Raw genomic sequence first — 20,546 nt, forward strand, 5'->3', positions numbered from 1 at the left:
GGTTACATCACTCAGGATAGAATCTTTTCTAGTTCCATCTATTTGCCTACAAATTTCATGATTTCCTTGTTTTTAATGTCTGAGTAGTATTCCACTGTGTAAATGTACCAAACATTTTTTTATCCATTTTTCAGTAGAGGGGAAAAAACTAGATTGCATCTAGTCTCTGGCTATTATGAATAAAGTTGCTATGACCATGGCTGAGCAAATGTCCTTGTTAAATGGTGGAGCATCTTTTGGGTATATACCCAGGAATGGTGTATCTGGGTCTTGAGGAAGCGCTATTCCCAGTTGTCTGAGAAAGCACCAGATTGATTTCCAAAGTGGTTGTTCAAGTTTATACTTCCACCAGCAATGGAGGAGGGTTCACTTTCTCCACATCCTCAGCAGCATGTGCTGTCACTTGAGTTTTTGATCTTAGGCCTTCTAGTGGGTGTGAGATGGAATCTCAGAGTTGTTTTAATTTGCATTTCCCTGATGTCTAAGGAAGTTCAGCATTTAAGTTCTCCTCCACCTCTATTGAGAATTTTCTGTTTAGCTCTATATCCCATTTTTGAATTGGATTATTTGGTTTGTTGCTGTTTAATTTCTCGAGTTCTTTATATATTCTGGATATTAGCCCTTTATTGGATGTAGGGTTGGTGAAGATCTTTTCCCAGTCTGTAGACTGCTTTTTCATTTTTTCATTTTATTGAGAGTGTCCTTTGCTTTACAGAAGCTTTTCACTCTCAAGAGATCTCATTTATTAATGGTAGATCATAGATTAATGCCTGAGCTGTTGGTGTTTTGTTCAGGAAGTTGTCTTTTGTGCCAATGAGTTCAAGGCTCATACCCACTTTCTCCTCTGCCAGATTCCGTGTGTCTTGTTTTATGTTGAGGCTCCCTCTCATGGTGTGGGCCTCAAGCAGGACCAGTCATTAGTTGGCCACTCCCACAAGTTCCATGCTACCATTACCTCACCACATCTTTCATACAGGACAAATTGTAGATCAAAGGTTTTGTGGCTGGGTTGGTGTCCCACTCCTATCTTGCCTTGTCACAGAAGGCCAGTTCAGGCTCCATAACTTCCATTACTCAAAGTCCTAGCTAGGGTCACCCTCCTAGATTCCAGGGAGTTTCTACCTCACTAGGTTACCATGTCACCCCACAAGTTCGCCCCAATTCCAGTTGTATCTTCCCATACTCTCCCCCTCCCTTCCAGCCCCAGACCCCACCCCTGCCTGATCCCTTTTGCTTCTATCCCCACCTGCCCCCCAGTCGACTCCCAAAACCTATTTTATTTCTGTTTGCCAGGAAGATTCATATGTCCACCTTGAGCCATCCTTGTTACTTAGCCTCTCTGGGTTTGTAGATTGTAGCATAATTATCTTTTACTTATCAGCTAATATCCACTTATAAGTGAGTAAATACCATGTCTCTTTAAGTCTGGGTTACCTCACTTAGGAAGATTGTTTTTTCCAGTTCTAGCCATTTGCTTGCAAATTTCATGTTGCCGTTTTTTTTTTTTAACCTGCTGGGTCATACTCTATTGTGTGAGTGTACCATGTTTTCTTTATCCATTCTTAAGTAAAGGGACATCTAGGTTGTTTCTAGATTCTGGTTATTATGACTAAAGCTTTCTATAAACACAGTTGAACAAGTATCCTTGTGATGAAATGGAACATCCTTTGGGTATACACTCGGGAATGGTGTGGCCGGGTCTTTAGGTAGATTGATTTCCAATTTTCTGAGGAATATCCATATTGATTTCCACACTGGCTGTACAAGTTTGCACTCCTACCAGCAATGGCGGAGTGTTCCCCTTGCTCCACAGACTCACCAGCACTGACATACAATTTCTAAGATAGTATAATAGAATTACTGAATTTCTCCTGTTTTGTAGACTGCATGATAGCATATAAGATGTATAATAAAATGAGTATCATGATTTTAAGTACTAGCTGTGTTGATGACTCCTAAATGGATCTCTACAGTTATAAGTTCTGGTGAAGCCCTAAATTCACATGTCCAAACGAATTCTTAAAATCAGCATGTGATATCTGACAGTGCTACAAAGTTAACCCTTCCAAGAAGAAAAAGGAGCCCAAAGCCTTTGGCCAAAGCTGGTTCCAATCTCCTCCATCTTGGTCAGTCAAAGCAGAAGGCCCATGGGATCCCGTCTTCCTAAAATTCCTTCCACTCTCTTAATTCATCTCAGCTTTACTGCAAACAGACCCTTGGTCTCACGCTCTGCATTTCTTCAGGAAATCCACTTCTAGCCTGGGGCATTATTTTCTCTCTAGTCACCCTGCTCTCCTCTTTCTCTTTCACTTCTTCCTAGTTCATTCTCTACCTAATATCTCAAATGAGCCTTTAAAATTAGAAATTCAGTATCATTTTTCAGAGTAGAATGCTTTAAGAGCATTCTGGCACTGAGTAGAAACATTACACTGTATGACACTTCAGAATGCCACTGTTTGATGGATGCTCCCTCACTACCCAGCACCATCCTTCCCAGCTGTAGCCACAGGGACTGTCCTGCTATCCTCAAATGAACTCAGCATGTCCCCATACAGAATCTGTAACTGGCCTTTCTCTACCTAAAACACTCTGTCCTCAAATCTTGTCAGTTTGCTCTTTACGGTACAAGTGTTAATTCAAAATTTGATTCAAAAGATCCTTCCTTGGCTCTCGTGGCCATCTGAAACTGTTGGCTTGTGTTTAGACTATCTGATCCCTCACTAATATGTAAGCTAGATGATTGTAAGAAAACAGTCTGACATACATCATTTCTGTATCTTCAGTGCTCAGGAAATGTGGTAATGGACACCTGCTAAAAGAACCAGTATCTCATACCCCTAAGTCCTTCCTTACCTTCAGCAGGAACATTTTCCCACCTCCCCGTTCTTCTCCTGACAGCTCTGCAGGACCTCCAGGAAAGTGTACTTGGTCAGAGGAGTTATACTTTCTGCAGAGAAGAACTGCAACCCAGCCTGGTCAGCTAAAGGTGTAGTCTCTCAATTTCTCCCCCAAAGAAATCTGAGAGTGAATATCTGACTTATATTGTTTAAACTAATATCATCTGTGCACATGAGAAAAATAAAATACTGTTGATGCCATTCCATCCCTTCTAATACAATATTACTTGACAAAGGAATCTTATCACATACTTTAAAATATAATTTTATCTAAGTCTTTGTGTAATGGTAAACCTTATCTTGATTGTCTAGAGATGCCTTAGAGGTTCTAGTAACATATATTTCTGGATGTGTTTGTGAGGGTGATTCAAGAAGCAATTAGTTCGTGAGAACTCTGTTCTAATGAATGTTTTGATCTAGATACTCATAAATTTGAATGCATTATTGTGAGTTGATAGAAGGGTAGGGCCTTGCTGGAAGAACTGGGTCACTGCAGAAGGATTCTTAAAGTATGTTTTCAGATGTTGTTCCCTTCTACATTTATCTGCTTCCTGGCTACCACGAGATAAGCAGTTTGGATATATGTCCCAGAACCTGGATTTTCTGCTTTGCTTTAGGGACAGGGCAATAAATCCAGCCAGCCATGGGCTGAAATACCTAAAACCATGAAGATTCAAAACAAATCTCCCAGTGTTAGTCACAGGGATGAAAAGTTTAACACAAAGTATTGTTACCATGGGAGGAGTATGACTGTTCCTGCTAGATGCTCTTAGCAGGATTTACTGTGTGAACAGTGAGCAAAAAGTAGAGCGGGAAGATTTTAAAAACTTGGCCAGGAAAGGAGCAGGCTCGGAGATGAGAACAAGGAGATCATGTCGATGAAAAGATTCATCAAAAGAAGACAAGGATTCATCATTGCAGCAATGAGTGGCATACTTTCAGGACAATTCAGGAATCCTAAGAGCCTGTCCATCTCAAGGGGCATATGTGTAAATATGTAAAGTTGTTTAAAACACTTTCTCTTGATGAGAGAGACACGAGTGTCCCCTGCTTGCATAGGATCATTCAGTGAAGTGTTTTCCCAACCTTAGCCAGCCAGGCATTCAGAGGATATGGCAGCCATGGTCTGAGAGGGTCTTTGTGCTGCTCAAGCTTGTAGCAGACACTGGCATAATCCATGTGTCCCTGGTTTTACAGACCTGCAGAATGTAACCATTAGGGCTTATGAAGGGCTTTTATCCAGATTTCAAAGGAAAACCTGGAAGTCCTGGTAACAAGAATCAGAATTCCCATGGGGAGCTCCTAAAAGGACCACATATGAAGCTATTGGAGAAAAGATGGGATATCAGGAGTATGGAACATTGCAGTGTAGCAACAGAAACTCTCCAGGAGAAAAGACACATGGTCTGGAAACAGGAAGGCAACAGTATGGAAGGGTGACCAAACACTTTGAAACTCAGATGTGCCCCAGATGCCAGACAAGCACCTATGGGATTTCAAGTTTGCCCTTCTGGATTTTGGTCTTGCTTCGATGTGATCCTCCCTTGTCATTGTCATATTTCTCCTCTTTGGCATGATACGTGTCCACTGTCCCAGACTGTATATTGCAAGTGTGTGGCATGTGGAGGATATGGGGAATGCACATGCTATGACACATACATGGAATTCAGAGGACAACTGTAGAGTTGATTCTCCCCTTCCACCTTTATATGGGTTCCAGGAACCGAACTCAGATTTCTAGGCTTGTATTCTCTCATTGGCCCCGGCCTTTTATTTCTTAATTTACAAAAAAGCTTACAGCTAAGGTTTTATCTTGAATTTCAAGGGGAGCCTTTGAGATTGGACTTTGGAATAGTGTAAGAGTTAAGACGTTAGAGGGAAAGATGGTGTCTTTTTGTTATGTGCAAAGTAGTTATGTGTCACAGGATTATGGTCTTGTCATTGTCATAACTTGAAATTAAATACGGTTTAAGAAGGACTGTTGGATGTCACATGGACAAAGGTTAGATTTGTAACCAGTTAATGTTTATCATCAATATTGATAAGATTGAGAGATGCCTAAAAGATTAATAAAACACTCCCAGGAGTGTTTTTCTAAGGATGTTTCTACAGTAAAGTAGTTTAGATGGTGAGGGTTCTGGCCAGTCAATGGTTTATTTCATTGATGGATTCAAGATTAATGAAGTAATGGAAACTTTTGGAGGTAAGGCCTGTATTGAGGAAGTAGTTCAATGACATGTCTTTAAAGACTGTATCCATTCCCACATCTTCCTTGTAGTGTCTTCCTGGTTCCTGGTTGCCATGGAGTGAGCAGCCCCCTCCTGTGTATACTTCTGCCCCAGTGTCTTGCCTTATCATAAGCCCACCACAATGGAGCAAGGAAAAATGTGGGAGCCTGTGTAAGAAAGCTGTGAACTTACTGTGAACTATGGATGGGGCAGAGTGCAGAATATTCTTCCCATAAGGTATCCTTCTAGAAAGAAATGCATAAACTCTTTTTGGCTCTTTCACATGAACAAAGATGATAAGACGTAGCACCAGGTGCATTCCCTCTGTACTTGCATTTGCTGAGGGTAACTGTAAACATCGCTTCGTGTTTTGCTTGTTTTAATAAAAAAAAGAGAGAAAGAGAAGTACTTTGTTTACACTATGCTTGAGCTCAAAAGTTGCAAGTCTCCTGATCACCCTATTCAGATTATTTACATTTCCTTTGATTCAAGGAGGCTTAGACTTAATGGCTGGGGAAGATCAAAACAAAAACATAAACCTCTGAAGTCATAGCCCCAAATACATCCCCCCTTTAAGTTGCTGTCTTAGTTAACTATATAAATCAATACAGGATAGAACCACAGAGGATAGAGAGTAGGTTACTGGGCAGGATTCTTGAAGGCTGCCATCTTCTGCCTCCCCTCCCCTGCCCTAGGCCCAAAGTGATAGATCCAGATAACCACAGACTGAAATTTATGAAAGCTGAGCCAAACACATCTCACCTCCTTTAAGCTGTTTTTCTCAGGTGTCTGTCACAGTGATGAAAAGTTAGACTAACACAATCTTGGAGCAAGAGATAAAGTACTCAATTAGAATACCATGTGTCCTGTCGCTCTGTTAGCAAAGGCAAATTTCACTGTGAAACCAATGCACCGGGTCAGACTTCCTGTCTCTCAGGAAAGCTCCCTTCATCTTCCAGTTCCAACTTATATAACTCTCCCTTTACTTGAAATCTAAGATGCACAACCAAACTGTGTACAGAGCTCTGCCGGAAGTTTGTTCCTTGGATGCAGTATGCACCAAACTCAGCATTTTGTTTAACACTTCTCTCTGGTTTAACTATTGTAAGACTTGTCTTCAGGAGCTGGAAACGTTGTTGGTAGGTGAGAGAAAGTATATCCTTACATACAAATTACTATGATGCCATACCTGGTTCAGTGGTACACATTCGTACAGCCTTTGTCATCTGTGTCAGTTGTCTTCCTCCTATTGTAACGAAATATTTGAGGTACTCAGCTGCTAAAGATTAAGCGTTTGTTTCAGCTAAAGTTTTGGTCCTGATGCGGTAAGCCAGAGACAAGGTAGCACATCACTGTCAAAGCAAATGGGAGCACAAAATCGCTCACCTGCTGGCTAGGAAGAGAAGGAAGAAGGAGATCTGTGGCTGAGCCTCTCTATCCATTCAAAGACATGACCCTGAAAAACGGAAGGTCACCATCTAGGTCCCATACATTAAAGTCATACTTTCAAATAGTGCCAAGGTAGAGGCTAAGATTTAATATCTGGGGCCTTGGGGAGACATTGAAGATCTAAACTAAGGCATGCTGCACCTGGTCCCCCGTGGTAAAATTTCATCTTCAAATATGAAATGAAGCCAGTCTAACCCAAGAGTCACAAGGTCCCAGCTGTTTCAGCATTGCTCTAAAGTCTACACCCAAAGTCGTCTCTGAGATACAGGGCAGACTTATCTGTGAGCCCTGCTTTTAAAAAGAAAAATCAAAAGCAAGTTACACATGTGCAGATAAAGTGGCTAAGAGGAAACACTCTTAAAGAAAAGAACAAGCTGGGAATTGAGCTTACATTTTTCAAGCATGACCTAGGCCCTGATGTGATCCTAGCATCACAAAATAAGGATACAGAAATAAAGAGAAATCGTACCAGAGCAAGATGGAAGGCCAGCAGGAAAAGAAGTTGGTTTTAGAACATGGCTACTCTTCAGGCTTGCTCCAGGTGAACAAGTAAACTGCCATGTGATCTTCCATGTTAGGTGAAGCATTTTCTTTTAACTGAAACCACTGCTTACAGTCCCTCATGTAGGATTCATTAGTAGGCATCACTTGGAAGCTGAAAGAATGCATGTCTCCTACAGGGCGCACAAAAATGGACCACAAGGAACCTCCATTCAAAAAAATACTTTTGCACAGATGCTGCTTAGGTTGGAGCTGTTTTAACCACTTAAGCAGTGTGACTTCCATTCTTAGCCCTACTACAGGGCTAGCTTGTGGTCTTAAATTCTCAGTGGTAACTATATTTCATTGTGCTGGCTTATCTTAGGTCAATTTGACACAAGCTGGAGTCATCTGAAAGGAGGGAACCTCCAATGAGAAAGTGCCCTCATAAGATTCGTCTCTAGGTCATTTTCTTAGTAATTGATTTGGGAAGGCAAAGCTCACCGTGGATGAGGTCATCCCTGGGCTGGTAGTCTTGAGTTCTATACAAAAGCAAGCTGAGCAAGCCATGTGAAGCAAGCCAAGTAAGCAGCGTCCCACCAAGGCTTCTGCTTTAGCTCCTGCCTCCAGGTCATTGCCCTGTTTGAGTTCCTGTCCTGACTTCCTTCAGTGATGAACTACAATGTGGGAGTGTAAGACAAATGAACCCTTTACTCTCTAACTTGCTTTTAGCAACAGTGTTTTGTTGGCAATAGAAACCCTAAGTAGGACTACACCTATCTCTATTCTGCAAGTGTTGTCTTTCCTGCCACACTTTTTTCTAGCCATCTCTTCGCTGAAGTTATTACCCTTAGGCTTTATGTGGGAGTCTCTAGTGTCAGCTCCTACCTTCTCATCTAAAGCTTCAGGGACTGTCAAGATGCCAGCCAATCAGACTAACCACTGGCCTCACAGGTAACTGTGAGCACAGAATTTGAGGCTTTTTAGGATTTCACTTATTCTGTCACCTACTTACCGTATTAAAAGCACACACACGTGAAAACACACACACACAGAGAATTGCTAAGTGCATTGTATTGGGAAAAGATTGTACTGGCTGATGGATTTCTAAGTGGATCTTATGCTTATTCCTATTTGAAAACCACTAAACTAACAAATGCAAATAGCTGTCAGTCCACTGGTCCCTAAGCCTTTTTAGTTTAAGGATCAAAATCCATTCATCTGGTCTTTTCTGATCATTCCAGCTAAATCTTGTATGTATTTACCAGTGTAATTTATAAAAACAATGACCACCTACTGCCTTATATTACACATATGTCATATACATTAGTAATAGGAAGTATGATTTATGGCTTAAGCAAACAACTAAAATACGCACTGTGAAAGGCCTTCCTGTATAACTCTCTCCTCTCTTGAATGGGATAATTGTTGCATGAGAATTTAGGATGACTGGCATGTTCTCTATCATGATAATGTTTTTCTCTGGTTAGGTCTTGTTTTTTAAATGCTACAAGAAAAGACTGAAAGGAAGAAGAATATCCTGACTTACCAAAATGTTCAGCTAGTCTTAGAAAGATGATCAAGACAGTATCTTACTCTTAAATAATTTAATTTAATGGCAGGATTATAACCTACTGCTTTTATCCCATGTTGTGTGCCAATAAGAGAAAGAGAAATTCTTTCAAAGCTTTCAGTGGAAACCAAGGAATGGAAAAGATGGTGTGGCTTATGAAAAGTCAATTTTCTATTTAATTCAGCAAATGTTTATTGAATATTTATTACAGGTAAGATGCCATGATAGACATGTGGCCATTTGAAAGGATGTCTAATAAAGGACACCCACAAGTCTTTTGAAGACTCTGTGCTTTTCTTCCTCTGTGTTGTTAACATAACTGCAAGAAAAAAAAAAAAGGAGTCATCACTTCTGCCTAACTTTAATCTAAAAGCAAAGTCTAAATCTTCATGTCCTAAGCAAACTGCCACAGGGCAATTTCTCATGCAGTGAGTGCTTTATATCGGAACTATAAACCATAAGCAAAAGAGAGAGAATCCATTTAGCTCTCTGAGACTGCCCACCCTGGGTTGGCCTTTATTTACTGCCTTTTAATGAAATTTTCCATGTACATCAAGAACAGTCTCTCAGCAAAGGAAAGGCAGCTGTCAGAGCCAAGTGCTCTGTAGCATGGACTGAGTGAGGGAACAGTCACTTTTCTGCATGGAGTTACCTCACAGGTTGGATTTTTTTTTCTTAATACTTAGGGATGAGAATTTTTAAGTCAGCGGCAATGCTGATGTGAGCCTATCTGGGAGATAAAAAGCCTTTGAAAATTTGGCAAATAATTTAAACTTTCTTATTTCCCATACGACTATGAAATGAATCTTAGCACTGGGACACCCCAAATGTTTCCTTCCGGAAGCACACAAAAGTTAATTTTCCACCCAAATTAAAGGTGTGTTTTAGAGAGGAGCGTTTGGGAAAGAAATCAAGGATATGTAATCCTACCTGTGAAAAATTGATTCTTTGGCTTTCATCATCTCTCTAAAGATAGACAAACCAAGTAAAAATATTGTCACTGTGCAGGATGTATTTGGTTAGGATGGGAGAAAATCAGACTCAACCTGGCCTACGCAATAAGGAAATTTATATCACATAATGCAACATCTAGAAAAACAAAAGCTTAAAAGTTGGTAGAGTCAACGGGATCTTTGCAGACCCAGGTTCTCATCGCTGCATTCAGTGGCCCACAGTGACCTGGGGATGACAGAGAGCTGTTTTACCTCCATGATTACAGGCTGATCGTAGCAATCAGGCTGGTACATTTTCTTGTTTAGGTTCAACAAGGAAATGAATCTCTCCCACTACTACTAATCCTTACCTTCTGTCTGATTAAGTCAGTTTCTAGTACAAGGCCATTCTCAGATTAACCAGAGTCCTTGTCTGCTTTCAGTTACTCTAGCAAAATACTCGGGAGTAGGATATTTATGCACAAAGGAGATGCAGTTAGCTAATAGTTCTCAAGGCTTAGAAATTCAAGGTCGGGTGCTAGCATAGGCTCAGTGCCCGGCGAGGACTTGTTGCTGTTCCCTTCGTGGCAGAAGAGGAGGCAGAACATTCACTCACATTAGCTGACCCGTTCCCAAGAGAACCCTACCACCCATTACTGGGAGCTCCATGCCTGTGATTTACCCAGACACTCCATTTAGCTGCACCTCCCAGCACCGCCCCATCGAGGAATTAACCCTCAACCTGACTACTCATTCCTGACCCCAGGAGGAGGGGAGTGTCTGAGCAGGACCTGGTGGGGTAGACTGAGTCTGGAAGGACACCCAAAACTTCATGACAGTCATCTATTCTGACACCCTGTGAAAGGCAGCCACAGAAATCCTCTACTCCACCTAGCCGTCTACTTAGATTGTATTTTCTGAAATAATGGAAAACTGAACTCATGGCTTAAATCAATAGTAAAAGAAAGTCTGTACAGGATTTTCTCTGAAGTCCTCATAAATTGCCCAATGTCCCCAGTCCCTGTGGCTGCAAATGACAGGATGGGTTGATGCTGTGTATGCTAAAGAGCTGTCTGAGGAAAGAGCAAATGATAAGCCTCAAATGAGAAGACAAGAATGCTGTCTTCCTGTAATGGTAATGGAAGCAGATGTGATTGATGCTTTGGGGATTTTAGGAAAGGTGGGGCTTTTCCCAGGTTGATCTCACTGGGAGTAGGAATGCATAATCAGAAATACCGACTCCCCGGAACACTCTGGGGCTGGCACATAATGTGTAATCTTAGGAAATAAATTTCACAAAATTGTTATGCAGTAAGACATTGGTGTTTCCCCTGGTTAAAAAACTAGAACTTGTTGGGCTCTACATGTTTAAGCATTCTGGTCAAGGGAATAAGGCAGGTAGCCAGGGTCCAGATTAGACTCACTCCTTACACAGTTTCTCCACCTTCACACAAAGGAGTATGGGAGAAGATGAGGCCACCGTGACCTGGAAGGAGACATTAGAAAGTGTAGTGATATAAAAGTGTATTGATGCTAGCACCCTTGTTAGGTTTGCAAAAGAATTGAGGTACATCAGATGACAGAAGGTTATTACAAAAAAGAAAAACACAAAACAGGCCACTGTGTTTGGTGCTCTTGAGGTTAGAAATTGTTAGAAACTGTTGTTGTTGCTACTTCTCAAGTGAAAACTCCCAAAGACAGGATCTGACTAGAGCAGTGTCCATCCCTCTGCGGTAGAGTGACCCCCCCTCTTGCTGTCCTATCTTGTCTTCCACCATTAAGGTACACCATGATGGGTGGGTGCCAGGAAAAAAAGGAGTTAAAATATACTGAGCAGTGGTCCAGAGAAAGAGAGAGAGATCTACCGTAAATAGCACCATTTTAAGAGAATTACATTCTTTCTTCTGTTCAAAGAACACAGAGGACTGAGTAAGTACAGTCAGGAACACTCAAAGGAAAATGATGCAGCAAATTAAAAAACACCATCCTGTCAAACACGCAGCCCTTATTACATGCTAGTAATTATCCTAAATACTTCATGCTCACTTAATATAGTAGGTAAGTACCTCACTCTCCAGTCTTCGCCTGGAAACAGTGAGGTACAGAGGCTGAAAAATCTGGTCTGAGGTCTCACAGCTAGCATGACCACTTGAATTTGGAGGATATGTTTTGTTTTGTTTTGTTTGTTTGTTTGTTTTTACCACACTGTCATTTATTTAGTAGAAAAAAAATTATTTTGTAGGACAAAGAAACTTCTAGGGGCTGAGTATTTGAGAACAAAGCAAAACTAAACCTGAAAGGTAACACCAACATTACATGGTTCTGGAAGTCTGGGCCATGAAAATAAGACTGGAGGCTAATGTTGCAATTCTTAGAACAGGTACAAGTAGCAAACTAGGAGCTGCCTCTCCTGTGAACAACGTGGAACTTCTGGGATACCTTGCTCGCTCCATGCTACTTCCTCAAAGGGATCTGAGAAAGTGGCTCTGTAGTGGAGTGCTTGTCTAGAGTATACAAGATCCTGGGTTCAGTCCCTAGCGCGCGCACACACCAGCATGCTGCCCTCAGACAACTCTGTATAGACTCTGTCTCTGCGTTACTTAGAAATAAATACCTGGTTTACAGACACACGCCCATGGGTGCCTGCTTCCCCAGTAATCTCTCCAACCTTAACCCACATTCAGTTGTTTGATTCTCTGATCTTAATCCAGAGAAATTAACATCGTCACCGATCGGCAGAAAACAAATTCACAGATTATAAAGGGAATCTGTCTGTCGTGACTGGGCAGACAGTCCAGTGGGTATAAATTACTTGGTGAGCAAGCGTGAGGACCTGAGTTTGGATTCCCGGAACCCACATGCCGTGGTTGTTTGCTATTTTATCGAGGTAACAGAGAGAATCACTGCAGCGATGAGCCTCTGGGCGTGTGCCAGGAATTATCGTGAGTAGATTAGTTGAGGAAGATTGTGTTAGCTGAGGAAGAAAGGCTTAACCTAAGCATGGGTGGCACCATTCCCTAGGCTCGGGTTGTAGACTGTACAAAAAGGAGAAAGCCACCTGAAAATCCACGCTGACGGCTCCCTGCCTTCTGACTGCCCATGCGTGGCCCGATTCCTCAAGGTCCCAGCCACAGTGGACGGGGTGTGCACACAACGCCCCAAAACAAACCCAACAGGAAAAGTAACTAAGACGCTACATAAAGCTACCCTCAGTTCCCCGAGTCCCCACAGGAAGATAACAGGCAGAGACAGGAGAATCCACAGAATGGCCGGCTAGCCTGGTGCGTGCTTTCCTGTTTGAATCAAATGGAAGCGAAGACTGGCATGTGAGGTTATCCTCTATCTTCCACAGCACACACACACACACACACACACACACGTGTGCGTGCGCACGCTCACACACACAAAAAGGAAAAGCCTTCAGATCACTTTGATAGTTCTGCCCAGCTGTGTTTTTTCTCTAAACTCAATACCCGGAGCCTCCCTGTTTATGGTAGCAAATGATGGCTCCTGCCTCAGAAAAATACTAGCTATCAGATTCAGGAAGAATAGGATTTTTGTTGGCTGAGACACACAGGGGCATCTGGGGCCGTGTGGATTTCCCTGCTAAAGAGAGGGTTCTTTGTTGCATCTGGGCTACTGATTACCCCATCACATATCTTCCTGCTTTACAGGAGAAAGGGCTACATTCTGTTGTCTTCCCTGTGATGCACCCTCCGCTCGCCCGTTCTTTGATGAGCAAGTGGCAGTAAACACATTTGTGAAGCCGTGCCTGGGAATTTATAAAGGCCAGGATAAAGAAACCATTTTGTTATAAAAATGGCAATGCTGCGTTTGAGCTACCATTTTCAGAGTTTAATAATCCCGGGGGTGGTGGGCTTTTTATATCCGGTACTCTCAGAAGAACCAGTTGCCAGGCTGAATTATCCATCTTACAGAAAAAAAAAAAAATCCTTGTGGCTGTAAAACAGCTCCAGATTGCTTCCTCTGCATGCTGGAGGAGCTGACAGGGCCCCAGATGGAGCTGTTTCTCAGCAAGCTGTCAGGTGATCCATCCATCAGAAAAGCCATAGCACCCAGCTGAGTTGCCTAGTGCTGCCAAGATTTGTATTGGGTCAGGTGGGAGAGGCCAGGGTCTGACGAATCCAGAAACACAAAGGTCAGGGGTGTCTAGGCCGAGAGAAAAGCTACGTGCTCACACTTAACTTCCCAAGGTGATATTTAGCATTGTTTTACACTGACTTGACAGTTCTTCCGTCTGCTTTCTTTCATATGGATTCTGTGACATTGATACTGAGAGGTTGTTTAGTATGGTTTTTGATAAAACCAAAGCACAAAGCAGCATTAGACTAAAGCTGCTCAGAACATGCCAAATTATTGTCAGCAAGCCAAGAAGGCTTTTCATTCACAGACCCCAAGACGGTGTGATGAGGTCACTGGAATTGGCAAAGCTTAAGGATTGGAAGTGAGCACACAGACCTAAAAAAACATCACCCCGGAGGGTTGATGCCTTCCACATTAGCCTTACCTCATCTTGGAAACTGCCATCCATTCTAGAAGGTAAAACGGTGATATAATATGTGAGTTTATATCTTCCAACCCTGATGAAATACTGAGAGTGATTCAGACTAAAAGGCTGCAAGCAATCAGAGAATACCAATATGTAAAGGTCAACGAAAAGCTATACCGCTTTTGTTAAAAGCACAGGAAGTGTCTTTAAAGGTTTAAAAGAGAAAAGACAGAGAAGACTACCAGGACTTTCTTGTTACTGCAATGCCTGCCATACCATTGGCAGTATGTTAAACAGACTCTTCCTTTTTTTTTTTTTGAAGAAAAAGAAAAGGGAAAAGATGTCTGTCTTTACTCTTATATGGTAACTCTTCCCTTCCCACCTCTTTTCTAGTGATAAACTGATAAGACTCGTTCCCAAAACTGAAGAGGAAGCATCTGCACTGAGGAGCATGTACCGCCGACTCAAGGTACCAGAGCATGCAGTTGTCCTGTGATCAAGCCCGTGGTGTGTTTGTTACATGGCTTTGCAAGGAATTGAATAAGTAGAATAATTAGCCAGAGGAAGCAGGTAAAGAGACATGCAGAATAGACAACAGAAGTGGTTGAAGAGAGGGAACAGGATGGAAGCCTTCCATAGACATCCTCTGAAAAAACTCCATCCAGCAGGAGATCGAAGTAGATGCTGAGACACATAGCCAGACTTAGAGCAGAGAACAGGGAGTCTTGTAGATGAGTTGGGGAATAAGAGCTCCACAAGAACACCAACAGAGCCAACAAATCTGGACCCGGTGTGGGGGAGGGGGGAGCGGCAGAGACTGATGCACCCACCAAGGCAGGCCCCCTGCTCAGATGTAGCTGATAGGCAGCTCAGTCTCTATGTGACTCCTAGGTGGATTTTTATAATCGCCATGCCTTTGGTCTTTCATCTCTGGGTTGGTTCATCTGTTTGGCACCTTCCTTATAAATACTGCATTTTTTTTTGGAAATGGGTCTTTGAACTCAGATGTTGTTTAAAAAAAAAATGAAAATACCAAACAATCGATTTTACCAATGAAGACTCAGGAGCCAGATGCTGGGGTGAAAACCTACTAGCTCAGAGAGGCAGAGAAAGCATCCAGCTGACCTTCCTTTGCAGCTCACATTTGATGGAAAAAAAAAAAAAAAAGCCAAAAAGCCAAAAGCCTAAAGCTAATGGTCCAGGAGGAAAAGGCCTGCTAGCCCACCCAACAGCCCACAAGAAAAAAGCCAAAGAGCTAGAGAGCTAAAAGCTCCTTCTTCTTTTCTACACTATCTTAAATACATTTCTTTCAAAGTCCCTCCTTTCTGTTGATCACTGCTCTTGACCTAGGGTTAACTTTATTAAATCCTGTGTACAGAAAGTTCTAGGATTAATGGTGTGTGGTAGGGCTGGCTGAACCACACCACAATCACCTATTTACACTAAAGAGAAAGTTCTTGGATTAAAGCTGTGTATTTGGGCTGAACCACACCAAACAATGAACAGGTTTTTATAGTTCACAGTCTCAGGGTTCACAATGGAATCAAATTTCCTGCAACACCCTGAGGTCATTGGTCTCTCTTCTTCCCTCTCTTTCTGACCCCAACACGTGTAATGGTACCTCAGAACCTCCTGCATATCATCGTTTTGGGTTTTTTGTTTGTTTGTTTGTTTGTTTTCTTTTTATCCAATCCCAGAAAGACTTGCTGGACATTTCCTAACACTCCTCCCCTCCAAGGCTGCCTGCATTAACCCTCTGCAGTAGGCCAGGATGATCTGCTTCACAATCTTCTTTTCAGTGCTAATAACCAGATACTTCCCAAATATCCCAACAGGAAGCTAAGCACTGCAAAGACACAAAAAAAAAAAGAAAAAAAAAATCAAGTAGGCCTTCCCATGTCCACCTTCATCACGTTTAAATACAGGGCAGGGAGCTTGGGCTGGAGAGATGGCTCAGAGGTAAAGAGTACTGCTTGCTCTTCCAGAAGTCCAGAGTTCAATTCCCAGCCTACCACACGGTGGTTCACAACCATCTATAACAAGATCTGATGCCCTCTTCTGGCGTGCTGAAAACTGTATAATAAATAAATAAATCCTTAAAAGAAAATACAGGGGAGGTGAAATTACCTGGACTCCTGGTTTTTTCCATTTTGCCAGTCTATTTAGATAATAGGCCTAAAAATGTTATTAAAAATGAAGGCAGAGGATCTAGTTGAGTGGTCGCTTCACTAGCACACATGGTGCCTTTAGTTCAATCTCTTAACATGGGAGGAAAAAAAACCAATATTGTGAAGCTACAAATGTGTGATCTAATTTTCATCATACATACATTTATACATGTGATTAGTCACTTGCCATTATTAAGAGTGATACAATTGCCTCACAAATGGAAGCAAAATATATGGTACATCCAAAAGGCCATTGGCACAGATGGCTATATGTATGTCACATGAGTGGTTATGGTGTGACATAACTTTTCCTGGAGAGATGCACCATGAGCATCTGTTCACCCCAGACACAAGGAGTCCACAGCAGTCCAAAGCACGGGTACCACCAAAGTCCAGCTTAGAGAAGCAGTAAGCTTTATTGGAGTTATTTACAGGAGGAGAACTGACTCAAAGGCATCTGTGTCACCAAAGCCCACCCCAGCACAAATAACAGTTCACTATTCCAAAAAGCTGGACATGTAGAGCACCCTGCACAGCCCATAGTCAACTCCACACACTGGAGAGCGACCTTTCCGAGAAAATCCACTGGCTGCAGGTGTCTTGGCTGGTTTCTGCTTCTTCCGGGCAGCTGCTCTTCTGTCAAAGTCTTCTTTGCAGCTTTGTTTGTCTACGAGTGACTCTCAGACATATCTAATGCTTACTCTTGGAGGGAGGGGCCTAGTGAATCTGATCAATTTCTGGCACTTCCTATTTTGAGTAGTTCAGCTTCTGGCTTCAAAGCCCTTTCTTACAGGATGGGTTGTTTCAATCGCAGAGGAAACCTGTATGCAACTGTTACAGAAAAACATTCCTAAAAATTACTTACATTTAGTCCTTAAGCAAAGCAGTCAGCATGGCAGAAAATGTCTTGGCTTGTCTAAGCTTCAAGAACTTAGAGGACAATTGAAAGAAGGGTAGAAGAGCAGCAGTAAGGAATGGTATCAGGAACTCAGTGATTTCTATGAGGCCTCATGTGACTCATGGTGAAAACTGCTCACAGATGTGCAGTGCACTGTGAAAAGACAGAAGGCAGAATCAGCAGAGGGGAACAGTACGTGAGCCAATCAAGGGGGATCCAGGCTCAGGCTGCCCAGGGTGATTTTAGTGGCACCACAGAGAGCACACCTAACTCCCAGCACTTTTACAATGGTGGCTGCCAAGGAGGCTCCCTAGAGACTTGGTGGCCATAGCTTTTATGGGGACCTGATTATGCCATGCTTTTCCTAACACAAGTCAACATTCTGTATTCTCAGAAGAAAGCCATGTATTTGGCATGAGCCATGCTGTTTGCACGCACGGCATAGGCACACTGAGCTGCTCTTATCTGTGGCAATGCTAGGAACCCTCCGAATATCTAAGTTCACAGATGCTAGCCCTAGGAAAGCTATGCAAACAGGCCCTTCTAAAGACAGTGTGTTGGGCTACTCTGTTGAGTGTCTTCTACACATTTCTTTATTCCCTTTCTCAAGCGATGTAGTTGAGATAACTTCCTGCCTAGAAGCATCCTCCACCTTGATGTCATTTTAAATTTGAATTATTTCACCAAGTGAGCCTTTCACACTGTACAGAGCAGAGATCCCAGCCAGCTAAAGAAAGCAGTCTGTAGAGTAGAAAGAACTGGAGCTCATAGGACTGGATCAGGGTCACCACAGACAGCTTCCTTGCATTTGTGCAATCTTCTTGAGGGGAAGGAGAAGGAATAAGATATAGTTGACAGAATTCTAATATGGCTCCAGATCTCTGTACCCTTCTGCTCCCGCCCTGCAGAACAGCTTTCCTATGAATAGGATGGCCATTCCCTTGTTGATGTCACAGTATACAGCAGAGGAAGGCTATCTGGGGTAGGTAGGCCTAGGCAAATCTGAGGAACCTTTAGAAGCAAAGAGTTTTTCACCAGCTATTCACAGAGGAATGTTCGTCATTGTTCCTAAGAAAGCAGTTCACAATCTGCTATGCTGGGAACCATTCTTGGGAATCACATGACCAGGAGTGACAGTGGCCTCTGGGAAATGATCCCTAGCTGAACAATGAAATGGTGGCCTCAGTCCTACAGATCACAGGACCCTGAGGCCCAAATGAGAACGCACCCAAGCCCATTCTTGGATATTGATTTTGGCCCGTTCAGACCCTGACGAGAATCCAGCAAGCTGGACCTGGGCCACTGATCTGCAGGACTGTGAGATAATAAGTGGGCTCAGTTTTAAACAGGCAAGCTGATGTTGATTTATTCCAGCCATGTAAAACAGGCTTGTAGTACAGGAACAACCTACATCCTGCCCGTTGGCTTTCATTTTCCTATGTGACGGCTCTAAGTTAATTTTCCTGATTTCACTGGCTATAACAAAGCCTCCGAGGGAAAGTGAAAAGTGATTCACTGACATGCTTAGGCTGTAAATTCACAATGCCTGATCTGAAACATGATCAAATGTAAAATGGCCATACAATATTGAGTGGAATCTGAGCGCGTATGGTCAACACATAGCTAATTAGACATAGGACTGCTGTTCCAAAGCTGCCTGCTTTCCTAATTAAATTTTATAGTTTTGCTGAAGAATTGAAACAAGAAAGTTAAACAGAAAAACTGTGCCCCCAGAGAACTGGATTGAGAAAGCACTAGCCAATTAAATTGTTAATTAAGACCATAACCGCAGCTTAAATCAAGTTATGATGGAGGAGGAGCTGTCTGCAGGTGAGCAAAATTAGAATCCACTTTGTTCCATCTGCAGTTCCTCAACAGTTCTTTGTGCTAAGAAGGAAGAGAAGCGGCTTCATGTGAGGCCACAAAGCATCTACTACGTAATCGGCCAGTCCTCACTGAAGGAAAACAAATGATAGCGCTGTTTCCAGATTCCTTATCGAAGGCAGGTTAGGTCGGGACTGGACAGGAGATTGTCCTGTTGACAGAAGACTCAGCCACGTGGTTTCACACTGGGGCCCAAGCCCAAAGGTATCAGTCAGTATCAGTTGGTTGGTCAGTCAGATGTCAAGGACAGCCATACCAAGAATCTTAAGATTCTACCCTGGAAAGCCACACTGCCGTGAGGAACACTGCATCTGGGGGGAGGGGAAGGGAAGAATTGCTGGTGCCATCTGGAGTACAGGTTCCCATTTTATAGTTCTTCGCTGTAGTGAATATACAGACATATAGTCTAATCCTCATGGGTGTGCTGAAAGTCATATTGCTGGGCTGCAGGAGCTCTAGAGCCCCTGTAATTGCCGGAAGTTTATATATTCAGACACCCAACTAGATGGCATGATCAGCTGGGAAACTTGTAAGGAAGAAAAGGGATGGCACAGCTCCTACTGTGGAAGTTGTGGGGCCCCAACTTTATTAGAAACTGGTTGTCTGCTCATAGAATCAAGGAATATCAGTTTCTCTCTTTTTTCTCTCTCTTCTTTACCTCTCTTCCTCTGCCTCCCTCCCTTTTTCTCTTTCTATTTCATCCTCTCTGTCTCCTTCTTTCTCCCCCTCTTCCTCTACCTCTGCTCCCTCCCAACAAAGTCTTTCTACGGTTGAATTGTGGCTTCCCTCCAAAAGGCAATCCTCCTGCCTTAGGTTCTCAAGTGCTAGGGTTACAAGCATGTGACATCATAATCTTACTCATTTACAAAATCTTTTACTCATTCCTGTGGGAAAGAGGATTCAAGGAGGATCCACATCCCGTCCTAGACACAGTAATCTAGATATTTCTATAAAAGCACTTTGTAAGCACAATTGCATTCCCAAATTAGATGATCATAAAGTATGGAGAGTGACCCTGACCCAATCATGTGAACCCTTCAAAAGGGTGAGGTGTAGGAGAGGAGATGAAAGAGGCCCTCTTCCGCCTGGAGGAAATCAAATGCTGGGCATGGTCATGTGGCAAAAAATTGCAGGTGACTAGTAGTTGTTGAGAGTGATCCTTAGCTTACTAAAGGGAACATGGAACCTCATTTCTACAACCTCCCAGAAATCTAGTTCACCAACACATTTTACCAATAACTGAAAGAGTGGAGCTCTCTGCACTCCATGGGAGACCACAGCAAAGCTGACATGTTGATTTCAGCCTAGAGACACCCTGAGAAGAGACCCCCACCTCACCATGCCCAGACTTCTGACCTACAGAAATGGTGAATCTGAGTGAGGCCAGTGAATCCACAATAACCCATCAAGACGAATCCAACACAGTGGCCGTAAACAGCCATGAACTGGTGCTCCAGCTGAAGAGGCTTTTCAGTAGAAAGCAAGAAAACCAACCATTCATTTTTCTGACAAAGGCTTTGTAAAGCA

General features: G+C 42.7%; 1 protein-coding gene across 4 annotated transcripts in view; it reads left to right on the forward strand.

Moving 5' to 3' along the window:
- The window catches only part of Cpa6 (carboxypeptidase A6), a 286,143-nt gene that overhangs the window by 90,044 nt on the left and 175,553 nt on the right, over positions 1-20,546 (forward strand). For all 4 annotated transcript variants that reach the window (XM_060385867.1, XM_060385866.1, XM_021644441.2 and 1 more), the window contains exon 2: positions 14,463-14,538. In XM_060385867.1, the coding sequence (XP_060241850.1) occupies positions 14,463-14,538 (76 nt within the window). The remainder of the gene's footprint in view (positions 1-14,462; positions 14,539-20,546) is intronic.

This window comes from Meriones unguiculatus, chromosome 6 (assembly GCF_030254825.1).
Source record: "Meriones unguiculatus strain TT.TT164.6M chromosome 6, Bangor_MerUng_6.1, whole genome shotgun sequence".
NCBI lineage: Eukaryota > Metazoa > Chordata > Mammalia > Rodentia > Muridae > Meriones > Meriones unguiculatus.